Here is a 24,241-nt window from a genome sequence, read left to right as displayed (position 1 = left end):
AGCATAGCGGTCATACTCTCAAGAGGGAGTAACACAGACTGAAATTCTTGAAACGTATGAGTACATCCGAGGAAAATTTAGAATAAACAGGCCTCCCAAAATCTTTGCGTTATTCTTAATAAGGAACTGTACCAAATTAACCGCACACTACAGCCGAGCTAATGTACCCGAATGCTTTCTCCATGATGGTAGAGTAATGCGCACAGAAGCGTTCGAATCACAAGGCCCCGAGGAACAATGCATGACATATTTGTGCGATAATATGTTCGCCTTGCGCCAGTGGCGGGGGAGAAGACACGTTTCCAACTAGGCAGCTGTACCTCGCGAAACGGGACTCCCAACCCCCCTTTTACTAAACAACAGCTTTGCTTTTGGAACAAGCTATCTAAAGGTTAAGTTGGCACTAAAAAGCTACGACTCTACCAAGGTCTCTGAAAAGGCTAGGGCAGATTTCAAATTACTCATATCCTCCCATCTACTCTCTTTCTCAAACACATATACTCACATATAGACACACACACACACACACACACACACACACACACACACACACACACACACACACACACACACACACGCAAAACACATACACATGCATGCAAAGTGCGAAATCTTATTAGACTTAACTGCTAAGGTCATCAATCCCTAAGCTTACATACTACTTAGCCTAAATAATCCTAAGGACAAACAAACACACCCATGCCCGAGGGAGGACTCGAACCGACGCCGGGACCAGCCGCACAGTCCATGACAGCACATGCATGCACACAAATACACAAACACACAAGCGGAAAAAATATATATGAATTCAGACGCACTCTCCTTTGCCAGAGGCTATGTGTGGATGTGGCAGCGAAAATACATACAAGAAAACCAGTCGCTGTCAGCACGTTAAGGAACAGGTTGCTCTGAGAAACTATGAAACGGGTCCTACTGACCACTCTTCAGTCTGAAACAATGGAAGAATGTATACCGCTGTGTTACTGAGGCGATGTTGATCTAAGCTTACGGATGTGGAGAGGCAAAAAACAAAAATTTATATGGACAGCACAATGTCAAACAACGAATGCAACATAAAATCGCCGTACACTTGCGTCTGGCAAAGCGTGTGTACTGCATGCTGAGGCAACGCTTTACGTACCGACTCTCCAGACACGTCCACTATTTCCACCTCTACTGGCCCGTTGTTCACGTTCACGGTCTGCCGGTACAGTAGATCTGGAAATAAGTATTACAGACAAATCAGCGCTGTTTCTTCGCAAAAGACAACTAAATAGAAGCAGAGTAGTTTCTCGAGATGTATGGCACAAGACAATGACCAGTCATCTGTTCCTGTAGAACAAAAGGATTTCAGTAATGAGTTCAGAACTCTCGTCGGACAATCCTCCTAGACATGAGACTTTAACTATAACTGAAAAGTGTATTTCCAGTGAACTTTTCTCCAAGAAACAAAAACCCATGAAATACAAATTTTACGTAACGTACTTAGATCTCCTTCTTGAAGGGCAATTTTTGTCACATAACTCCATTTTTACGTTCTAAGTGCAGACTTAACAAAACAAAAACTTACGGCCTTTAGAATGTGATCGATAATGCACTTTGGGTTTGAGAATAACTGAGTATGCAGTAAAATCACAGACATTATCTACGGAAATAAGTATAATTTTTACCTTTTTAACGTAAAAAGTCAAAAATCATTTACATCACCGCAAACACTAGTTAAATTATTGAATTCAGGAAAAACAGTATTTGAAAGATTCTGAAAATACGGAGAAAAGGTTTTAAATTTCGTGAAAGAGTTAGCACAGTGTGGATTAGTTATTTAAAAGATAATTTACAACATCAAGTCTTTTCTGTTTAAGGTTTCCTCCACGTGTCTCCACAGCAGCTGCAAGGAATGATCATCTTTTACCACTTTTTAGTATTATGTGCTTATATATTGCAAGTTAATCAGAATAATCTTCTTTGCAAGAATTCGAGATCTCACGTATCAACATAAAGTGTTTCTATTGACTGTTTAGAAACGCGACAGTTTAGAAATACAACGCAAAAAAGAGATACTTCCATTTTACACACAACAGAGATTTTCTGGTACAGCTTTGAACAAGGTAATCTCCGCACCGACAAAAAGAAAAAGAAGGAAGAAGTAGCAAGATGGGAAAACGTCTTTGTAATTTTAAACGTAATATTAGACTGAGCTAGAGATACATGACGTAATATTAGTCTGAGCTTCAGGCACATCACGTTGAAAATAATGTCTTCCGTTCATCCTCATGCTCTGGAGAAGAATGGAGCCCTTTTGGAAATTGTTCTCCTCGAATATACTATGAGCAGTGAGGAAGACAACTGCTTTAAACGACTAACTGAAACATGTTATATAAATTTACAGAACCATCAAACAAGCACAGGTCCCAAGAGAACACAGTCCATTTTCCACTGAGCACAATACTTACTGCTATCACTAGTGACGGTCCGCTCGTATCGGCCATCCATGCGACACTTTTATTTCCTCTAACAAAGTAATAAGGATAGGTCGACTTACGGAACTGCCGCTAAGCGACAGAATTGAACTCTACGTTTGGCATAAACCATATATTAATTTTTTTGAACACTGCTGTAATAAATATAACATCCCGTCGCTCAGTAATTCGTCTCGCTGGGGAATGCAGTACCTAGCCTTATCAACGTGTATGGCGACGGCAGTATTATAATGGGTCTACCAGCAAGGAACGTCCGAAGGCCAATGTCATCTATCGAAAATTTCAATTTAACTCTGTACCAATTAGTATTTGTTTTATACAGAGTGAACATTAATGAAGCCGACAAACTGCAAGGACAGGTTCCTGACTACATCGCATCCACGTCACAACAGATGTTCAAAGTGCCCTCATGGGATGTAGTGCACGCGGTTGTCATTCAGGATACACATTACTGGACTTCAACTTACACCATGTCGGCGGACCACTTGCCAGCAGCTTGTACTCGGGTTCGTATAAATACTCTCTAGAACCTGGACCTCCACATCTGGTGTACTCACAGTCCGCCCCCCTGAACGACCGTCTGTCTGAAAGGACCCATGACCACAAAAACTTCCAAAAAAGGTTGAAATGTTGTGTGATGTGGTTAGTGTCTATGAGGGTGCTTGATTTGGTGTAGCCGTGTTGCCTCTCGACCGTTTCCGTACAGAAACACCATCTAGGCTTGTTACCTATGTGAACACAGGATCATTCTGCTGCTTACAGTACGCTGATCAATTAAACAGCCTGCGACACAAATGGAATACACGGCAAGTGTGTAGCGTCGCCAAGTTTGTTCCAAGCAAACGTTTGTTTGGGGTAGCTACCTACACGTAACTTCGGGCGCTGACATCTGCCGGCCTAACCGGGAGACACACGCTCATCTGTCACTACCTGCCGTGGGTAAGCTATCCAATGTCTCTTATTGGACGCGTACATCACCACTTATAAGAACCTAAATAAATGATTTTAAATATAATTCAATCATTTTCAAAACCAGTACACTACCTTCTGACATTTCAGCTTTATAACGATCATAGTTGCAGAGATAAAAAAGGATTGCTAAAAAAGTCAAAAACCGACACTTAGGAAACTAAATTCAGTTAGAAAATATAATAGTTTATCCTTTGGTATTATTTAAAAACATAAACAGAACTCACATTTTCATATTGAAACTTTAATTATTTTTCGTTTTTGTAATATAAAAATCAGACAAAATTATTATTGATGTCTAAAATTGTTGTGGGAGTATATATGAGTGGATGAGAGTGTGCACGTGGGACATTCGTCAAATTTTAATTTTGCATTAGATTCCATCTTAAGTAACCTGCAAGAGTTACGCAAGCCAGTGGTGTAAAAATGTTCATAGGGAATTTACCCGCTTTGCTGACGACGTATGTCTAGGTGTGATTGCTGTTGTAACAGAGCAGCCAGAAAGTCAGCTGGAGTATTATCTATATCTAAAGGATATTTCCAGATCTTTTAGTTTTCGTTTATTAAATTTTATTTTAATATTCGTATGGCAGAATGACGTAAATGCATCTGTGTATAAGGATTGGTTCAGGCCAGCTTTGGCGCGAGTATGACCATGAGCGAGCATTCTCATTGGCAGCGAGTATGGCTAGCCAATCAGAATTGAGACGGTTCCCGCTCGTTACCTGATAGTTATACTGGGAGTGAGGCCACAAAAGGCTATCTCTTGCTAGCTTTGAACGCGGACGGTCATGTTACTAGAGTGGGTAAAAATAATGTGTAAAATGGAGGAATATTGCGTTCCTTGCGTTTGATACGTGTCGTGACTAACACTGATGTAGTTGCAGATAGTTTTGTGGAATTTCGAAGTTTTAGAACTGTATTGATAGAATGATATTCGCGTGTGAAAATGTGGCCACGTGACATGTTTCAGTATTCAACAACTGAGCATTTTTGGTGACAAATTTCTTTTTTGGAATCCACCAGGAGGACCGAATGTAATAACTCATGTTAGTGGTGGAATCAATGACAGTGAAAACTTTGTTTAACTCGGGTCGGATTTCGACAGATTTCTATGTGCTGTGCATGCAAAATGAGTGTAAGAATTGTGAACTTGATGAAAATAACCAGTAGTTTAAGTGTGGACTGAATAGTACCGTTTCTTTTGTTATAATAACAAATAAACATTTTTGTGTGGGAATTTCTGACATTATTTTCCAAAAGCCAATCCATTATTTTACCGACCGATACATTTTTATTGACATTTTTTCTACAAAACTTTATTTCGTTATTACAGTTGTGTGGCTTCAGTAATTGTAGATATTAGATGGTTTTCTTTTTTTTTTTATCAACGCTGCTTTTACATCGCCTTGTAAGTATCTACGTTGCCGAGTGAAGGGACATCGAGCAAACGCCGTTCTGAGATAGGTCAATTTCTAATTTGCAGCCTGTACAGCACTCGGAATTTCAAACCCCGCTACACCGCAAGTGTGAAAGGAACTTTCATTCGTTAGTGCCATCTATCGTGGCAACGACAGCATTTCCGGACACATGACCGTAGGACATTTTTTCCTTTTTTCAGTCAATAATCCGTCCCAGTATTTTGTCTCCTTTATTAGTGTTCATCCTGCATAATTAGTGGATGGATGTAATGACGTATACTGCCCCAGAGCAGATTATTTGAATGAATCATTGTTAATACTGATTGGACCATTAAAAAGGCAGATTTAGAAGGTATAGTGCTTTTATTACCTATTTTCAAGAAAAAAAGTCGAAGTCACGTTCTTCAAGAAGGACTTGGTATTTCTAGGTACTTAAAGAAAGTACGAGAGGCAAAGTGAACTTTTAGTTTCTTACACTCAGTGCAAGATTTTTAATTAATATGAAGAATATTACTTGAAATTAGAACAAAGTATTCGTTTGTTGGAACATACAAATTCTCTCTGAAGTGCAGATTTTAGATTTTGGTACGTAGGAGAGAAGTTAAAATGAAGTCGCGTGTGAGTTTAGGACCACAAATAGAGAATTTCAACCACTATCAATTGCGTATATTCTAGTACACTCCTGGAAATGGAAAAAAGAACACATTGACACCGGTGTGTCAGACCCACCATACTTGCTCCGGACACTGCGAGAGGGCTGTGCAAGCAATGATCACACGCACGGCACAGCGGACACACCAGGAACCGCGGTGTTGGCCGTCGAATGGCGCTAGCTGCGCAGCATTTGTGCACCGCCGCCGTCAGTGTCAGCCAGTTTGCCGTGGCATACGGAGCTCCATCGCAGTCTTTAACACTGGTAGCATGCCGCGACAGCGTGGACGTGAACCGTATGTGCAGCTGACGGACTTTGAGCGAGGGCGTATAGTGGGCATGCGGGAGGCCGGGTAGAAGTACCGCCGAATTGCTCAACACGTGGGGCGGTGAGGTCTCCACAGTACATCGATGTTGTCGCCAGTGGTCGGCGGAAGGTGCACGTGCCCGTCGACCTGGGACCGGACCGCAGCGACGCACGGATGCACGCCAAGACCGTAGGGGACCACACCGCCACTTCCCAGCAAATTAGGGACACTGTTGCTCCTGGGGTATCGGCGAGGACCATTCGCAACCGTCTCCATGAAGCTGGGCTACGGTCCCCCACACCGTTAGGCCGTCTTCCGCTCACGCCCCAACATCGTGCAGCCCGCCTGCAGTGGTGTCGCGACAGGCGTGAATGGAGGGACGAATGGAGACGTGTCGTCTTCAGCGATGAGAGTCGCTTCTGCCTTGGTGCCAATGATGGTCGTATGCGTGTTTGGCGCCGTGCAGGTGAGCGCCACAATCAGGACTGCATACGACCGAATCACACAGGGCCAACACCCGGCATCATGGTGTGGGGAGCGATCTCCTACACTGGCCGTACACCTCTGGTGATCGTCGAGGGGACACTGAATAGTGCACGGTACATCCAAACCGTCATCGAACCCATCGTTCTACCATTCCTAGACCGGCAAGGGAACGTGCTGTTCCAACAGGACAATTCACGTCCGCATGTATCCCGTGCCACCCAAATTGCTCTAGAATGTGTAAGTCAAATACCCTGGCCAGCAAGATCTCCGGATCTGTCCCCCATTGAGCATGTTTGGGACTGGATGAAGCGTCGTCTCACGCCGTCTGCACGTCCAGCACGAACGCTGGTCCAACTGAGGCGCCAGGTGGAAATGGCATGGCAAGCCGTTCCACAGGACTACATCCAGCATCTCTACGATCGTCTCCATGGGAGAATAGCAGCCTGCATTGCTGCGAAAGGTGGATATACACTGTACTAGTGCCGACATTGTGCATGCTCTGTTGCCTGTGTCTATGTGCCTGTGGTTCTGTCAGTGTGATCATGTGATGTATCTGACCCCAGGAATGTGTCAATAAAGTGTCCCCTTCCTGGGACAATAAATTCACGGTGTTTTTATTTCAATTTCCAGGAGTGTATTTGTGTATTAGGCCGCTGTAGATGGACGTTTCACTTGACGCAACACTTAACATTACTATTCAGGAGCTCATAAATGGGAGTCTAGAACAGTTAGATGCAAGTTGCCTGTTATTCCAACACTCATAACAGGAAAACTCCTCGCTGGGAACCATGGAGGATTTACTGGCGGCAGAGTAACATCAGGAAGCTTTGGATTGACAGAGCGCGAGCGGTGCAGTCAGCGGCAGTGCGACATCTACAACCTGAGACGCTGGGTGCTGTTCCAGCTCACCTCTCGTGGCATCTGCTGTGGCGCTTGGAACCTTTGGGTGGACTGCGTAAGACCGGTGTTCCCGACAGTGGTCCTTGGTTCGACTGCGGAAACTTCAAGGTGGCACAGGTGGTCAGCTTAGACAATTTGATTTGTCTGCAGGAATTTTGAATCTGATGACTTTGTGTCGAAACAGGTAACCAAAGAGTACCAGACTTAAAATTACTCCTGCATAGAATACTCTTGTGCTTTACTGACGTTTTCAGCATTAGCAAAAGGGGTGTGGTGAGGAATAAAAGAAATAAGGAAAAAATTAGGTACATACACTCTCTCGGTATTACTCATCTTTCTCTAAGTTTACCTTAATTTAACAGTGATATTAAATTTAACATCAAACCTAGAATTCGTTAAGTAAATAGTTTCCCCAATTATTACTCATCTTTCTCTTCTCTAAGTTTAGCCGTAGTTTAACAGTAATATTAAACTTAACATTAAAGCTAGAATTTGTTTCATGTAATGAAAACAGTAGTATCTTGCTGCAGTTTTTACACTTCACTTTGTGGAAGAGTCTTTTCTTTATTGACTCTACGCGTCTGTTGGTGCAATCTTGTACGAAATCTGTTTGTATCTGTCAGTTGTACAGTGAACTTCAGTGCGAGCACCTGTGCCATCCGACCTTCATCTCCCCGATGAAGACCAGAGTGCAGGTATGGTTGTAGCTCTTTGTGTGAATGTTGAAATGTTACAACGTTTTTTTTTTTCAGTCTTGAACTGTGTAATTCATCCCGATTAAATGTGATATTTAGTAAAACTAAAATTTTACGTTTCTACCTGGCGAGGAAATCACATAATGTTTAAGTATGTTCATATCACCGGTTTATGCAGTCTCTTTGTAAGGCTGAGTAATTGTTTGTTTCCATATGCAAAAAAAAAAAGATTGCCAATTTCGCTTTCTTCAGTTTTTTCTCCGTCCTGTAACATTTGGGAAGAAAGGTCGATACGAGGGTTCCTCATTAAATAAGGAATGTCTCAATGGCCAGATGTATTACATGCTTATTAAATACTGAATGTTTATTACTTTTTAGAGGTTCATATCATGGATCAGTCAGTGAGTTTTTGTGAGAAGAATTAGCCGGCTTGTTCGCGCTTTGCACAACCGTCATTGCGGCCATCTCACTGAGGTAATTACCAGTTACGTTTATCACATGCAACCTACATGTTTTATCTTCATAAAGTCCGTTTCATCAGCACGAACAGAAATTGATGACATTATAATTTTGATGATTCACGGTCATAATATTTTAATCCAAGCCAGTTAATTCTAAAATAATTATTTTGCGTTCACATATTTAACGAGAGAGTGAGAGAGGGGGGGGGGGGTAGGGAGAAAGAGGGAAAGAGAGATATGTTTAAGAAAAGTAATATTACTAAGAAAATCTCGGGACAGTTCTCTCTTCACTGATGTACAGGGCGTTTCTGTGTGCTTTGAAACCACGATTCGCTATTGAATCAGTCCGACGTTCGACATTATTTAAACTAAAAGATTTTCGTAACTCCTTCTTTGCTCAGATAGCATATAAACGACTTTACAATGCCTGTTTGTTGCCACAAAACTCAATTGACATAATATGTGGCAAAGGCTGTAACTTGCGATTAGACTCTATTCCTTATCAAGACTTACCCTATTAACACTGCACTGAATCACCACATGCTTTCATGTCCCGACATAATCAATTGTGCATTTACTGAGAGCGCTGCTACGTATTTTGTAGATGCAACACGTAGTCATAAAGTTTTAATTATGTCGTCGATAAAATCAGTCTGCGAGCATGAAACTTGGTGACGGTGTTTGTTCTGCTCTATATACTAATATTCACCCCTCTGTGAGACAAATTTGTGACAAAAACGGATGACTTGGCGGAGAACTTGGTTGTAGAAATCTGCGTTTTGGTTGACCAAGAAACATGTGCTATCGAGGTGGAACATGTCTTCCAATCATATGAGCACATTCTTTCTGCTGCTGTAGCCACATTCATACATATAATGCTACGGTTTGCGAGATACTGATGAAGAATTATTTACGTTTGATTCAAGGATAGCGTTCTTACTAAGTGAGCTACCTAGACAGGCCTCATAACGAGATACTTTCAATAAACTGAGAGTAATTTTCTCCTACCTTATGAATACGTTTTCCTACAGTCTGACACACCTTGGAGAAGGGATGTAGCGGACATTGTGCCGTTTCTAGAGTGAATCGTCCGATTTGCAGCGAATGAACACTTAAAGCGACTGACGACAAAGTCATGGAATTCAGTTTCAGTGCATTATCTTGTAAGCTATCAGGTATCACATCAAAGTGAACGCATTAGTTTTAATAAATACATCAGTGAATAAAATGTGCGCTCAATATTTACTGAAGAATTAACAATCACAGATGTATTTAATGGTTTTGACTGATAATTCTCAGTTACCAATAACATTGTTAAAGATTTTGTCCCATGTATGCAACTGAGTAATTGTCAGTTACATATTTTTGTCACATTCATTTCCTCTCATTTTATAAGCAAGCATCTTTAGTAGCCAGAAACATATTCAGTTTTACTTACAAATCCAGAAACAATGTTATCGAAATCATTTTCTTGGTCCCAGAATGGTGTCGCCAGTATTACTGAGACTAGTCAATACCAATAGACCTCCAGAGAAAGACAATACATAAACACATTGATAAAACCACACAGATAGAAATTATTGGTGCTCAGTGTCTTACGTACGCAAACTAACACACAGAGTTGCGAATAGAATAAATAAATAAGAACTCTAACTTATATATAAAACAAAACTCACCCGCGGAAACAGCATACCCATGATTTCACAAATAAGGGGAAAGGGGAACGAATAAACAAGCATAGCAAAGCTGTTACCCAAATTCACGAATGGTATCATGTCTAAATTGCACTACTAAACGTAAATAAAGCTAAGAAATTGTAAAAATAACACACACACACACACGAAGATATTCATATATACACAAATTAACTCGCGGTTCACAGACACCACAAAATATATTGCACAAGTGTATCGCTAAGCCAAGCCAAGTTCACGTCAATTGCACGTTTAACATACCAAGAAAACACATATTCAGCCAGAAATCACCTAATTTCACTATAACGTAAAAATTAAATGTCGGTATATATAAAATATCAAGCTACTTGTGTATTTTAACTTATTTAACTTATTTATTTGTGTATTTGTGTATTTTAACTTATTTAAAGCCAATGAAGACTCTTTTAAACAAAATTCTTGTAAATTGCATTCATTTATATATAAAATGTTCAAGTCGCTTGATGCATGTGAAGGGGGATATACAAATTTTATTAATTCTATTACACAAATACGTACCCTCAGCATCTTTAATACAGAAATAATCCCAGAATTTCCTGTTTTATCGTTGATGAAATGAAATCAAAGTTTCAAATATCTTAAGTTTGACATCGGTACAAGACAGCATGCTGAATGATTCCGCTCAAATCCGAAGTTCATTTTAGCACTACCATAGGCAGATACTCCATTCAACATGGTCGCATAATACACAATGGACCTAATCTGTCCATATTTGGATTCTGGATAGGTAAAACACACACACTCAAGCCAGATGTTGGTACGAAAGTTCGCTAGGAACCAACTGTATGGGTCTGGAGGGAGAGATCAAGGACTAGAAATGGGGTAAGTATCGTTCTTTTTCTCATGATCACTCGTTTCTCGCTCCAGTTCCACTGTTCGTCGTTCACTATAGGGCTGTAGTCCCTTCTGTTCATTGCGTTCGCCCGTTTTCGTTCTCTCGACTTATAGTTACTATGTGTTATTCAGTGTCCACGACCGATGCTTCACAATCTTGTTACATTTATATACTATCTTAGAGCCCACTGATTCACTAGCGTATCTTGTATGACTTGTACAGACAACTGTTTTATTTTTCTTCAGTCTAATTTTTCGTTGTTCACAAATCGCAACGCCTTCTACACTTTCCAAACTTTCGACTCCTATCACATATATATTTATATAAAACTGAGAGTTTTGCTAAATTTAGCTTTTTTTAATATAACGAAATATTTTCCTGAAAAATTTCATCCATTGTTTCACCTTCCTGGGGGTTGAAATACTTAAAATAGTGAAACATTTTATTTTTATTTTTAAATAATAAGCCAAATAAAAATTTTTAAACATTGAACTTTGTCAATGATTTCATTATGAAATAAGTTCAAAACATTTTCCTCCCGTATTTATCCCTCTTCTCCCTTCTTAAACTATGCCTACAATATAGGATCAGTATCATCTCTAGTTTCAAGTTACAATCCTTAGCAGTTTGGTCTTGGTGATGACCGTATTTCACCTTCTTTGGGGTTGAACTTCCAAAACGAGTAAGACACGTATTTCTTCGTTTCTGACGGAGAAGCCAAATACCAATCTAAAAACATTTAACTTTAAAAATATTTTCACAATGAAATGTTTCCATGAAGCATTTCACCTCCTACATCATATCCTTCTGGGCTGAATATCCAAAACTAGTGAAATACATGTTTTTATTTCTAAGAGAAGTTAACCACAAATTTTCGTAGATTTAACATCAAGATTGCTTGCATGATCAAATATTTCCGCAAAAACTTTCACCCCTGTTTCATTCCCTTAGTTTCAGATTTTTTTTTTTATTTCCAACCAAGAGACCAAATTCAAATTTTAAAAGGTTTAGCTTTAAAAATACTTTCATAAGGAAATATTTTGATAGAACGTTTCATTCCCTATTTCATCCTCTTAGGGGTCGAATTCCTGAAAACAATGAAATAAATATCTTTTTGTTTGGAACCGAGAAGTCAAACACCAATTTTTATAGACGAAGCTTTAAAAGTACTTTATTATTTCTTTAGTAATGATTTATTTTTCAAAAACAACTTTCACACATTAGGGTAAATTTAAAAAAATTATGAAACAAGTATTTCCTTATTTCTGACCTAGAAACAAAATACCAGTTTTGTAGTTCTAGCTTCAAAGTTTCATTAATAGCGACATTTTCGAAAAAGCTATTTTACCCCCTTAGGGATGGAATTTCAAAAAATCCCTACTTAAACGTCGCCTAAAGCATAGCATCAACACCCTATGCAAATTTCAAGTTCCTGTCCTCAGTGGTTTGGGCTGGGCGACGATGAACCAGTGAGTGAGTCTTTCGGTCGTGCCATTTCGTTTTATATATGTAGAGATTAAAATTAAAACAAGATGTCTCGGTTCGTTGTGTCTCGCATTTCTACATGCTAGTACGTCTTCCTGGAAAACATTGTGCCTCTGAGTTTATACCGTAGCTTTTAGAAACAATATTTTCGAATGGCAATGTTTAAGTTTGTATACTTCGGGATAAACTCTGCGTTTTGTTAAAAACACAATTTTATATTAGAATTTAATGAATTTATCAAAACAGTTTCCTTTATAATTCACTTTTCAGCTACTGAGACTTAGCTGTTAATCCTCTGAAGCGATTAGTCAGACTATCAAGGGTCCAATGTAATCTCAGTTTCGTACGCTCATGTCACTAACTATTTTAGTCATAATTTCAAAAATTTCTGGTCCACATAGTTGAATTTTTAAAAGAAGAATTTTTTGTTACCTATAAATACTTGTTTTTTTATCAGAATGACCTTACTGTGACGGGAAAAGAGTTTTCTTTATAATAGTTTTATGAATTTTCATATGGAAAAATTCTGTTGTAAATTTAATGCAGTATTGTAAAACCTATTTATTGTAGGGCGTAAGCACACCTAGCAGGGCGGGCAGAGGCACAGCTGTTAAATCCCTTCCTTTAAAAAGAACTGATGCTTACAACCCGATCTCGCGCCATACACAGCCACACGACAGACGTGTTAGATCGGTCTCCGGTTGTAGAAGGCGAGTAAGGCGGAACATGCACCACATACTGAGTAGTAGCAGAATCGTTTGTCATGAAATCGCAAAACCTTTTCGTCGTTCACCACGAAAGTAGTTTATGGGGAGGTTTACTATCTTTGGACCGAAAAAAGCATGTTCTTTGAGAATTGCTTTCTCGGGATGTGTTATAGATATCAATGTGAAATTTGGTCACAACGTTTATTGACATTCCCGCTACAAACAGGAATTTTTTTGACCGGGAATGTCGAAGAGCAAAGGCGGAAGTGCCATCGGAACGAAATACAATTTCGATGTAGACCTCCACGCGCGGTATGTCACAAGTCAACCGGCTCGTCTGAAATCAAAACTGAGTTGACGTTAGCGAAGTATATAACATTCTTTAGGAGTTTTACCTCTCGTAAGGTATTTGGACCATAGGAAACAAAGTGGTGGCCATTTTAAAGAGATAGGGTTTTACTTCATCGATTTTTCGACTTCGTCGGCCAAGTAAAAATATTTATAATTGATGGATGGAAATAAAAGTGGTACAACTCCTAGACAATTTAGTTAGCTTTGTCGGAAACAAAGAATCATACCAATCGGTTCAGTAGATCTGAAGTTACCATACCGCGAGATAAAAAAAAGACGTCCTTTCGAGAAAAACTCGTTTGAAGTTTTGACTACATATAAATGCAATATTATACAACGTACATTCAATCTGCTATTCCGAGTCCAGAAATTAGTCCTTCCTCTTCCTCATAGAGGGCGTTCTGCTCGATCGGGCTGTGCCCGTAATTCCACCGGTAATAACCAGTTCGCAACATTTGTTGCTGGCATAAGCCATCTTATCTGAGATGTGGTAGCTGTACGATCTGCCACTCCTACCCGTACAATACGACGATCCTGGCAGCATCTGTGCTGCGTGAATGTCCAGAATCTCATCTACGAGTGTGGGAATGTTCACTTATCTACTGACACCAGCGTAGTATCACAGCTGACGCACCACGTCGAGCTTGTGTGGCAGTTCACCGAAAGGACCATTGTGTTACTCGTAAGGCCACATTTTGACCCCTTTCAAACTCACTCAGTTGGCTGCAGGCTGCACGAGTGCGTCTCCATTGGATGGTTGGCTGCTAGCTCCAAACGTTTACAGCAAACTGAGCCATCTGGTTGTGAGTATACCTTATTGAAGGGTAGACACAAATGCACTCTGCTAAGTTGTACCACTGCGCTATCTGCTGGCGGACAAAGTTGAAACCATTATTAGCACATATACTGTCCCCCACAACGGCCTTGCCACAGTGGATACACCGGTTCCGTCAGATCACAAAAGTTAAGCACTGTCGGATCAGGCCGGCACTTGGATGGGTGACCATTCGGGCTGCCAAGAGCTGTTGCCGTTTTCCGGAGTGCACTCTGCGTCGTGATGCAAATTGAGGAGCTACTCGACCGAATAGTAGCGGCTGCAGTCACAGAAAACCATCGTGACGACCAGGAGAGTGGTGTGTTGACCACACGCCGCTCATATCGGCACCCTCGGCTGAGGATGACACGTCGGTCGGATGGTCCCGACGGGCCACTTGTGACTTGAAGACGGAGTGCTTTTGCCTTTACTGTCCCCAGGTGGCATATGACGTAATCTGGTCAAAACAGATGTCGTCTTTCTAGCAGTAATAATTTTTATGCGATAGTGTAGTTCCAAAGGATGAATTACTCATCCTCATAAATTAAGGATAATGGTGATACATTGTGAAACAACGCTCTGATGGGTCGTTTGCAGGTTTAAATCATCTCGAGGTATGACCATGCGGTGCATTTGACCTGCGGTCGTCGTATGGTGGCGCTGGCAGCAGTCACATACGCAGAGGTGTGTTGGTGCATGTCAAAGTACGGTGCAGCGAGTAAGTGTGCACACGTTTTCAGACGTCCTGATGGTGACTGTATGTTTAAAATGGCTCAAAGAACACATATTGATGACGTTATGAGGGGTAGAGTACTACGGCGACTGGAGGCTGGTCAAACATAGCAGGTCGTAGCACGGGTCCTCCGTGTGCCACAAAGTGTGTTCTCAAGATTATGGCCACGATTCCAGCAGACAGGAAACGTGTCCAGGCGCTGCAGTACGGGACGTCCACAGTGAACAACACCACAAGATGGCCGATATCTCACCATCAGTCCCTGCAGAGGGCCATGGAGTACTGCAGGTAGCCCTGCTCGGAACCTTACTGCAGCCACTGGAACAGTTGTCTCTAGACACACATTCTGCAGACGACTGAACAGACATGGTTTATTCGCCCAGAGACCTGCAAGGTGCATTCCACTAATCCCTGGTCACAGGAGAGCACTTAAAGCCTGTTGTCAAAAGGACAGTACGTGCTCATCGGAACAGTGGTCCCAGGTTATGTTCACAGACGAGTCCAGTTATGGTCTGAACAGTGATTCTACGCGGGTTTTCATCTGGCGTGAAACAGGAACCAGATAACAATCCCGTAATGACCTTGAAAGGGACCTGTATGGAGGTCGTGTTTTGATGGGGTTGGGTAGAGTTATGATTGGTGCACGTACACCCATGCATGTCTTTGACAGAGGAACTGTAACAGGTCAGGTGTATCGGGATGTCATTACGCACCAGTAAGTCCTCCTTTTCAGGGGTGCAGTGGGTCCCACCTTCCTCCTGATGGATGATAAGGCATGGACCCACTGAACTGTCATTGTGCAGGATTACCTTGAAACAGAAGACATCAGGCGAATGGAGTGGCCTGCCTGTTCTCCAGACATAAACCCAATCGAGCACGTCTGGGATGCTCTCGCTCGACGAATCTCTGCACATCTTCAAACCCCTAGCACACTTCAGGGGCTCCGACAGACACTGGTGGAAGAATGGGAGGCAAAACCCCAGCAGTTCCCTCTCTAGATTGTCGCACGGATGACAAAACGGTAGATATCGAAATAGACGACAGAGGGATAGAGAGAGAATTAAAATCGCTCAAAAGAGGAAAGGCCGCTGGACCTGATGGGATACCAGTCCGATTCTACGGAGAGTACGCGAAGGAACTTGCCCCCCTTCTTGCAGTGGTGTACCGTACGTCTCTGGAAGAGCGTAGCGTTCCAAAGGATTGGAAAAGGGCACAGGTCATCCCCGTTTTTAAGAAGGGACGTCTAACAGATGTGCAGAACTATAGACCTATACATCTAACGTCGATCGGTTGTAGAATTTTGGAACACGTATTATGTTCGAGTACAATGAATTTTCTGGAGACTAGAAATCTACTCTGTAGCAATCAGCATGGGTTTCGAAAAAGACGATCGTGTGAAACCCATCACGCACTATGCGTCCACGAGACTTAGAGAGCCATAGACACAGGTTCTCAAGTAGGTGCCGTGTTTCTTGACTTCCGCAAGGCGTTCGATACAGTTCCCCACAGCCGTCTAATGAACAAAGTAAGAGCATATGGACTATCAGACCAATTGTGTGATTGGATTGAAGAGATCCTACATAACAGAACGCAGCATGTCATTCTCAATGGAGAGAAGTCTTCCGAAGTGAGAGTGATTACAGGTGTGCCGCAGGGGAGTGTCCTAGGGCCGTTGCTGTTCGCATTATATATAAATGACCTTGTAAATAACATCAGAAGTTCACTGAGGCTTCTTCCTGGTGATGCTGTAGTATATCGAATAGGTAACAGTGGAAACTTGTACTGAAATGCAGGACGATCTGCAACGAATTGACGCATGGTGCAGGGAATAGCAATTGAATCTCAATGTAGACAAGTGGAATGTGCTGCGAATACATAGAAAGAAGCAGTTAATTCCATAAACTATCTGGGAGTACGCATTAGGAGTGATTTAAAATGGAATGATCATATAAAGTTGATAGTCGGTAAAGCAGATGCCAGACTGAGATTCATTGGAAGAATCCTAAGGAAATGCAATCCGAAAACAAGGGAAGTAGGTTACAGTACGCTTGTTCGCCCACTGCTTGAATATTGGTGTGGGATCCATACCAGATAGGGTTGATAGAGGAGATAGAGAAGTTCCAACGGAGAGCAGCGCGCTCCGTTACAGGATCATTTGGTAATCGCGAAAGCGTTACGGGGATGATAGATAAACTCCAGTGGAAGACTCTGCAGGAGAGACGCTCAGTAGCTCGGTAGGGGCTTTTGTTAAGGTTTCGAGAATATACCTTCACCGAAAAGTCAAGCAGTATATTGCTCCCTCCTACGTATATCTCGCGAAGAGACCATGCGGATAAAATCAGAGAGATTAGATCCCACACAGAGGTATGCTGACAATCTTTCTTTCCACGAACAATAGGAGACTGGAATAGAAGGGAGAATCGATAGAGGTACTCACGGTACCCTCCGCCACACACACCCAGGTGGCTTGCGGAGTGTGGATGTAGATGTAGATGTAGAGCTGCTCGACCACATGATCCACAGTATACCAACCCGTTGTGCGGCCTGTGTACGTGTGCATATCCCGTATTGATGTCGGGGAACATGCGCAGGTAACAGTAGCGTTTTGTAGCACATAGCCGGGCGGTGTGGCCGAGCGGTTCTAGACGCTTCAGTCTGCAGGTTCGAATCCAGCATCGGGCCTGGATGTGTGTGATGTCCTTAGGTTAGGTTTAAGTAGTTCTTAATTCTAGAGGACTTATGACCTCAGATGTTAAGTGCCATAGTGCTCAGAGCCATTTGAAACATTTTTTTGTAGCACATGTGTTTCGGGACGGTTTTCTCAACTTATCTGTGTCGTGTATGTTCCGCATGTGCCCCTGCATCTCGCTATTGGGACTGTGTTTTAAAAGAACCCATAGAGATTCGTTTATCTCATTATTTTATTAATAGAGACAAGGGTTATCTTTTAAGTAAGACTTAGGACTCAGTGTTATCAGACATTAAAAAACAACGGTCTGTGTTTCGATCGTCGGAATAAAATTTTAAAATTTTTCACAGCGGCATCTAGATTTCGCCTGTTTCCACCACTGGCGGCGCGGAAGGTTTATTTGCTCTAGGGGGCAGTTACGGCACCCTCTCACGCACGCGTTGTGGGCCTTCTGCGGCCTATATAGGGGCCGCCGCTTGCGCTGAGAAGTCAGTTCCGGCGAGATCGTGGAGCAGCACTCTCACCTGAAGATGGCGGCCAGTTGGACCGCGGAAATATTGTGTCATGAAGACGTTATGATCCGTCTGCACAACTGAGAAAAATATTATCAATTATTACGCCGGGAAAGCCTTCGTAGTCACAAAAGTGTAGTTTGTCCATCGCTGTCGACGACACCTCTGCAAAAGTCCTGAAAGCCAGGATTAGAACCAAAGAAGTGGGCGGGACAGGGCCATCCATGTGAGTGCGTGAAGCACTGCCGGCGAGTGCGGCGGTCAAGCGCAGTGTCGTTGACTCTGTGGCAGGCGGTGGCCGCGCCAAGGTAAACGCCGGCGGGCCGGCCTCCGAGCTGAGGGCCGGGAGACGGGAGGCGGCGCACAGAGGACAGGAATAGCAGCGACCGAGGCACACCTGGGCCTTGCCCGTCTCAGACCACCGGGGGCCCACCAGTACCGACTGGCCGGCGCGTAATTATGTCTAACGAGGCTCTCTGGGCGCGTCTGTGGCCGGGGAACGGGGCAGCAGCATCGATTCTGCCTGCGGCAGGGGCGGGAGCAGCAACCGCGCGTAGCAGCCGCATCTCTTCCAGCAAGAGTCTCGGCAACCGTCAGTTATGTCCCCACAGCTATGTACACGAGTTGGGCAAAAATATACAAACAACGAGAGGAATGTACACTTTAACATAAATGAAGATGCAAGCCAAGTCTACAGACTGATCTGCTGTGTAAGCCAACAAACGGCACCTATATAGTGTTCCCTATACGCTACAAGTGTCCGTCGGTGTCACATTGAGCTGACAAAAGTCATCGGATAGCGATCTATAATTATGGTAGTACTATCGGGTTTGTTGTTGTTGCAGTCTGCAGTCCTCAGACTGGTTTGATGCAGCTCTCCATGCCACTCTATCCTGTGCAAGCTTCTTCATCTCCCACAACCTACTGCAGCCTACATCCTTCTGAATCTGCTAAGTGTATTCATCTCTTGGTCTCCCTCTACGATTTTTACCCTCCACGGTGCCCTCCAATGCTATATTTGTGATCCCTTGATGCCTCAGAACATGTCCTACCAACCGGTCCCTTCTTCTAGTCAAGTTGTGCCACAAACTCCTCTTCTCCCCAATCCTATTCAACACCTCCTCATTAGTTATGTGGTCTTCCCATCTAATCTTCAGCATTCTTCCGTAGCACCACATTTCGAAAGCTTCTATTCTCTTCTTGTCCAAACTATTTATAGTCCATGTTTCACTTCCATACATGCCTACACTCCATACAAATACTTTCCGAAACGACTTCCTGACACTTAAATCAATACTCGATGCTAGCAAATTTCTCTTCTCCAGAAACGGTTTCCTTGTCATTGCCAGTCTACATTTTATATTTTCTCTACTTCGACCACCATCAGTTATTTTGGTCCCCAAATAGCAAAACTCCTTTAATCCTTCAAGTGTCTCATTTCCTAATCTAATTTCCTTAGCATCACCCGACTTAATTCAACATTCCATTATCCTCGTTTTGCTGTTGTTGATGTTAATCTTATATCCTCCTTTCAACACACTATCCATTCCGTGTAACTGCTTTTCCATGTCCTTTGTTGTCTCTGACAGAACTACAATGTCATCGACGAACCTCAAAGTTTTTATTTCTTCTCTATGGATTTTAATACCTACTCCGAATTCTTCTTTTGCTTCCTTTACTGCTTGCTCAATATACAGATCGAATAGCATCGGGGAGAGGCTACAACCCTGTCTCACTCCCTTCCCAAACACTGCTTCCCTTTCAAGTCCCTCGACTCTTATAACTGCCATCTGCTTTCTGTACAAACTGTAAATAGCCTATCGCTTCCTGTATTTTACCCCTGCCACCTTCAGAATTTGAAAGAGAGTATTCCAGTCAACACTGTGAAAAGCTTTCTGTAAGTCTACAAATGGTAGAAACGTAGGTTTGCCTTTTCTTAATCTTTCTTGTAAGGTAAGTCGTAGGGTGAGTATTGCCTCACGTGTTCCAACATTTCTACAGAATCGAAACTGGTCTTCCCCGAGGTCGGCTTCTACCAGTTTTTCCATTCGTCTGTAAAGAATTCGCGGTAGTATTTTGCAGCTGTGACCTATTAAACTGATAGTTCGGTAATTTTCACATCTGTCAACACCTGCTTTCTTTGGGACTGGAATTATTATGTTCTTTTTTGACGTCTGAGGGTATTTCGCCTGTATCATACATCTTGCTCACCATATTGTATAGTTTTGTCAGGACTGGCTCTCCCTAGGCTGTCAGTAGTTCTAATGGAATGTTGTCTATTCCCGGGGCCTTGTTTCGCGTACTCAACGTAAAATGGGCAGTGCTTTGGCGGACCTGTCATTTGTAATCAGGTGATTCATGAGCCAAGGTTTCCGACATTATTGCTGTCACAGACTTTGAATGCGGAATGATAGTTGGAGCTACATGCATGGGACATTCCACTGCGGAACTCTTCCGTGATCCCAGAGTCAAGTGTCTGGCGAGAGTACCAAATTTCAGGCATTACCTCTCGCCACGCACAACGCAGCAGTCAACGGCCTTCACTTAACGTTTGAGAACAGCGGCATTTGTGTAGCGTCGCCAGTGCTAATGTCCAAGCAGTGTGGGACTACGATGAACGTATCCGTTTGGACAGTGCGGCGAATTTTGGCGTTAATGGGCTGTGGTAGCAGACGACCGATGCGAATCCCTTTGCTAACATCAAGACATTGTCTCTACATCAACATCTACGTGATTATTCTGCTATTCGTAGGTAAGTGCCTGGCAGAGGGTTCAGTGAACCACCTTCAAGCTGGTTCTCTCGAACGGCACGTGGGAAAAACAAGCATTTAAATATTTCTGTGCGAACCCTGATTTCTCTTATTTTATCGTGATGTCATTTCTCCCTATGTAGGTTGGTGCTAACAGAATATTTTCGCAATCGGAGGAAGATCCCGTCACAACGAAAAAGTCTTTGTTTTAATTTAATTCGCGTATCATGTTTGTGACACTATCTCCTCTATCTCGCGCTAATACAAATCGAGCTGCCCTTCATTTTACTTTTTCAACGCCATCCTTCAGTCCCATCTGATGCGGATCCCACATCTTAGAGCAGTACTCCATAATAGGGCGGCCAAACGTGGTGTAAGCAGTCTCTATAGTAGACCTGTTGCACCTTCTAAGTGTTCTGCCAATGAATAGCAGTCTTTTGTTTGATCTACCCACAATATTATCTGTGTGATCGTTCCAATTTAGTTTATTTGTAATTGTAATCCCTAAGTATTTAGTTGAATTTACAGCCTTCACTTTTTTGTGACTTACCGCGTAATCGAAATTTAGCTTATTTCTTTTAGCACTCAGGTGAATAACTTCACACTTTTCCTTATTCAGGGTCAATTGCCACTTTTCGCGCCATACAGATATCTCATCTAAATCATTTTGCAAGTCGTTTTGATCATCTGATGACTATACAAGACGGTAAATGACTTCATCATCTGCAAACAATCTAAGACGGCTACTCATATTGTCTCCGATATCGTTAATATAGATCAGGAACAATAGAGGGCCTTTAACGCTTCTTTGGGGAACGCCGGATATTACTTCTGTTTTACTCGATGACTTTCCGTCTATTACTACGTACTGTGACCTTTCTGACAGGAAATCACGAACCCAGTCGCACAACTGAGGCGATACTCCGTAGGAACGCAGTTTGGTTAGAAGACGCTTGTGAGGAACGGTGTCGAAAGCCTCCTGGATCCAGTGCTCTCCTCTGCTTGTGACCATATTGGCTGGATTAGAGACGACTGGAAAACCGTGGTCTGGTCAGAGGAGCCCCGACTGCGGATGGTAAGAGCTGATGTTAGGGTTCGAGTGTGGCGCAGACCCCAGGAAGCCATAGACCCAACTTGTCAGCAAGCCACTGTGCAAGCTGGTGGTGGCTCCTTGATTGTGTGGCTTGTGGTTACATACAATAGAATAGGTTCTTTGGTCCAACTAAACTGATCATAGAGTGCAAATAATAATGTTCGGCTACTTGGAAACCATTTGTAGCCATTCATGTCCTTTACTTTCACAAACAACGATGGGATTTTTGTGCATGACAATGAACCATGTCACGGGGCCAGCATTGTTCGCGACTGGTTTGAAGAACTTTCGGGTCCATTCGACAGAATGGTTTGGCCACCCAGATAGACCAACGTGAATCACATCGAACATTCCTGGGACATAATCGGAGTTCAGTTTGTGCACAAAATCCTGCACCGGCAACACTTTTGCAATTACGGACAGCTACAGAGGCAGCATGACTCAGAATTTCTGCAGCGGACTTCCAATTAGTTGCTACACTACGCCGGGGAAAAGGATGTCCGACACGATGTCACGAGGTATCCGAAGAGTCTTCTCACTTCATTGTATGTTGGAGCTACGTCAATTAGAACGTAAGCAAATTGTAGCTCGTATGGTGGGTGCTTTCCTAACTATCACAGCTGAAGTCTTTGGTGTTTCAAGAGGCAACGAATCGAAGATCTATACCGCAATCAGACAAAGCTGAAAAACAGCATCCGATGAGAAGAAACACGGACGAAAGAGTGTGTCGAGTGACCTTCATTAACTGAAACAAAAGCAATGAAAGTTGTTAGTACAAAAATTCTAGTATTCCTTTGAAATCCCTGGACTAGCAGGACGGTATGAGTGAGTTTATATTTGTGGAAGGGTGCCAAAATACGTTGCTGTTAGTTACACTCAACATATAAATTTTATTAGTTAAAACACACAATAACATAAGCAAGAATTAAAAACTCTCAAGGTTTTAAGGAAAGAACTTCTTTGATTTGATTTAAATCGGCTGAAAGCCACATACGAAAATCCAGGCCCCAAGGCCTAACTAAGTAAGGACCTAAGGGCAAGAGCAAAATTTTGAAATTTTAATTTAAGAGAGATTAAAACTCGGCTGGATGCCACACACCATGTCAAAACCATTTTACGGCTCAGGGCCTAAAGAGAAAAAAGGCTACAACTTTAATAATCTGAAACTCGGCTGAAGGCCACACAGAGTACTTAAGACTAAAAGGAAATCACAATGTAGAACACAAGGAGCGGTGCTCAGAAGGTTGCAAGGGTCGGCCTGGAAAGTAACACTAACGCACGTTTAGGTGCGACAGGCAGCCAGACCGACAATCTCTTAATCGGAAGGCAACCCAACCGAAGGCCAGACAACACAACATCCAACAAAATCAGTTCTCCTCCACCCAACGAGCAAAACAACAAGACGTGAATAGCAAAACGTTCTGGATACTGGTGCTCGATCCAGCCAAGTCAGAATAAAAGCCCAAAACTACCAACACACCTCATCTGTGGAACTACACGCCGTGCTGGACAACAACAACACGATGAGGAAAATGCGCTACATCAACGCCCAGGGCAGGTAATCGGAACGTTAACGGCCACAAGGCAGAAGATACCGCTGGTGCACTTCATTAATGAAGAAGCGAATGAAATTAAGTTAAACCCCATGAAGGAAAACGGCTGCAATTCTAGCCGACTTCAATGCACACACGTTTTTGCTCGCGGGAATCTTGCAGAAAGCCACAACCAGCGTCAAACGAAGAGAAGTGATAGCAGTTGAGACTTGATAGTAGGTTAAGTGAGCACTCAACTTTAGAGTCCAAGATCGGTGGGCGACGAACTCCGTAACACTTGCAAGAAGCGCCTCACATTTCCAACCGCATGTGCACGCCGACAGCGCCTCCAGCCCGACTTGGCGCAATGGGGACGTCCTCGCTGCTCTGCGCCAACCGACCGACTGCCTCCACCCGAAAATTGTCGAAGGACCAAACAGACGTCGGCTGATGGGACGACCGACCGAACGACCAACCAACAGCCGTTCCCGTTCTAGTCTCCTTCAGTCGGACAGTTCATGGGTGTCGCCAGTGGTCTGCTACCACTGGCTGTCCGTGCCTCGCAGATGCTCCGTCCCCGACTTCACTGCTGCTGTGTCCCGACTGCACTCCTGGTCCGTCTCCAACTGATATCCA

The 24,241-nt window shown here is 42.9% G+C and overlaps 1 protein-coding gene across 2 annotated transcripts in view; it reads right to left on the bottom strand.

Annotated features, from left to right (window-relative positions):
• LOC126335436 (ras-related and estrogen-regulated growth inhibitor-like) overlaps positions 1-24,241 on the bottom strand; it is a 282,684-nt gene that overhangs the window by 141,926 nt on the left and 116,517 nt on the right. For both annotated transcript variants that reach the window (XR_007564869.1, XM_049998718.1), the window contains exon 4: positions 1,142-1,218. Coding sequence is in view for 1 of the 2 variants with exons in the window: in XM_049998718.1 (XP_049854675.1) it covers positions 1,142-1,218 (77 nt within the window). In the remaining variant the exon portion in view is untranslated. The remainder of the gene's footprint in view (positions 1-1,141; positions 1,219-24,241) is intronic.

This window comes from Schistocerca gregaria, chromosome 2 (assembly GCF_023897955.1).
Source record: "Schistocerca gregaria isolate iqSchGreg1 chromosome 2, iqSchGreg1.2, whole genome shotgun sequence".
In the NCBI taxonomy this organism is placed as follows: domain Eukaryota; kingdom Metazoa; phylum Arthropoda; class Insecta; order Orthoptera; family Acrididae; genus Schistocerca; species Schistocerca gregaria.
This window is presented reverse-complemented; position numbering and strand designations above follow the sequence as displayed.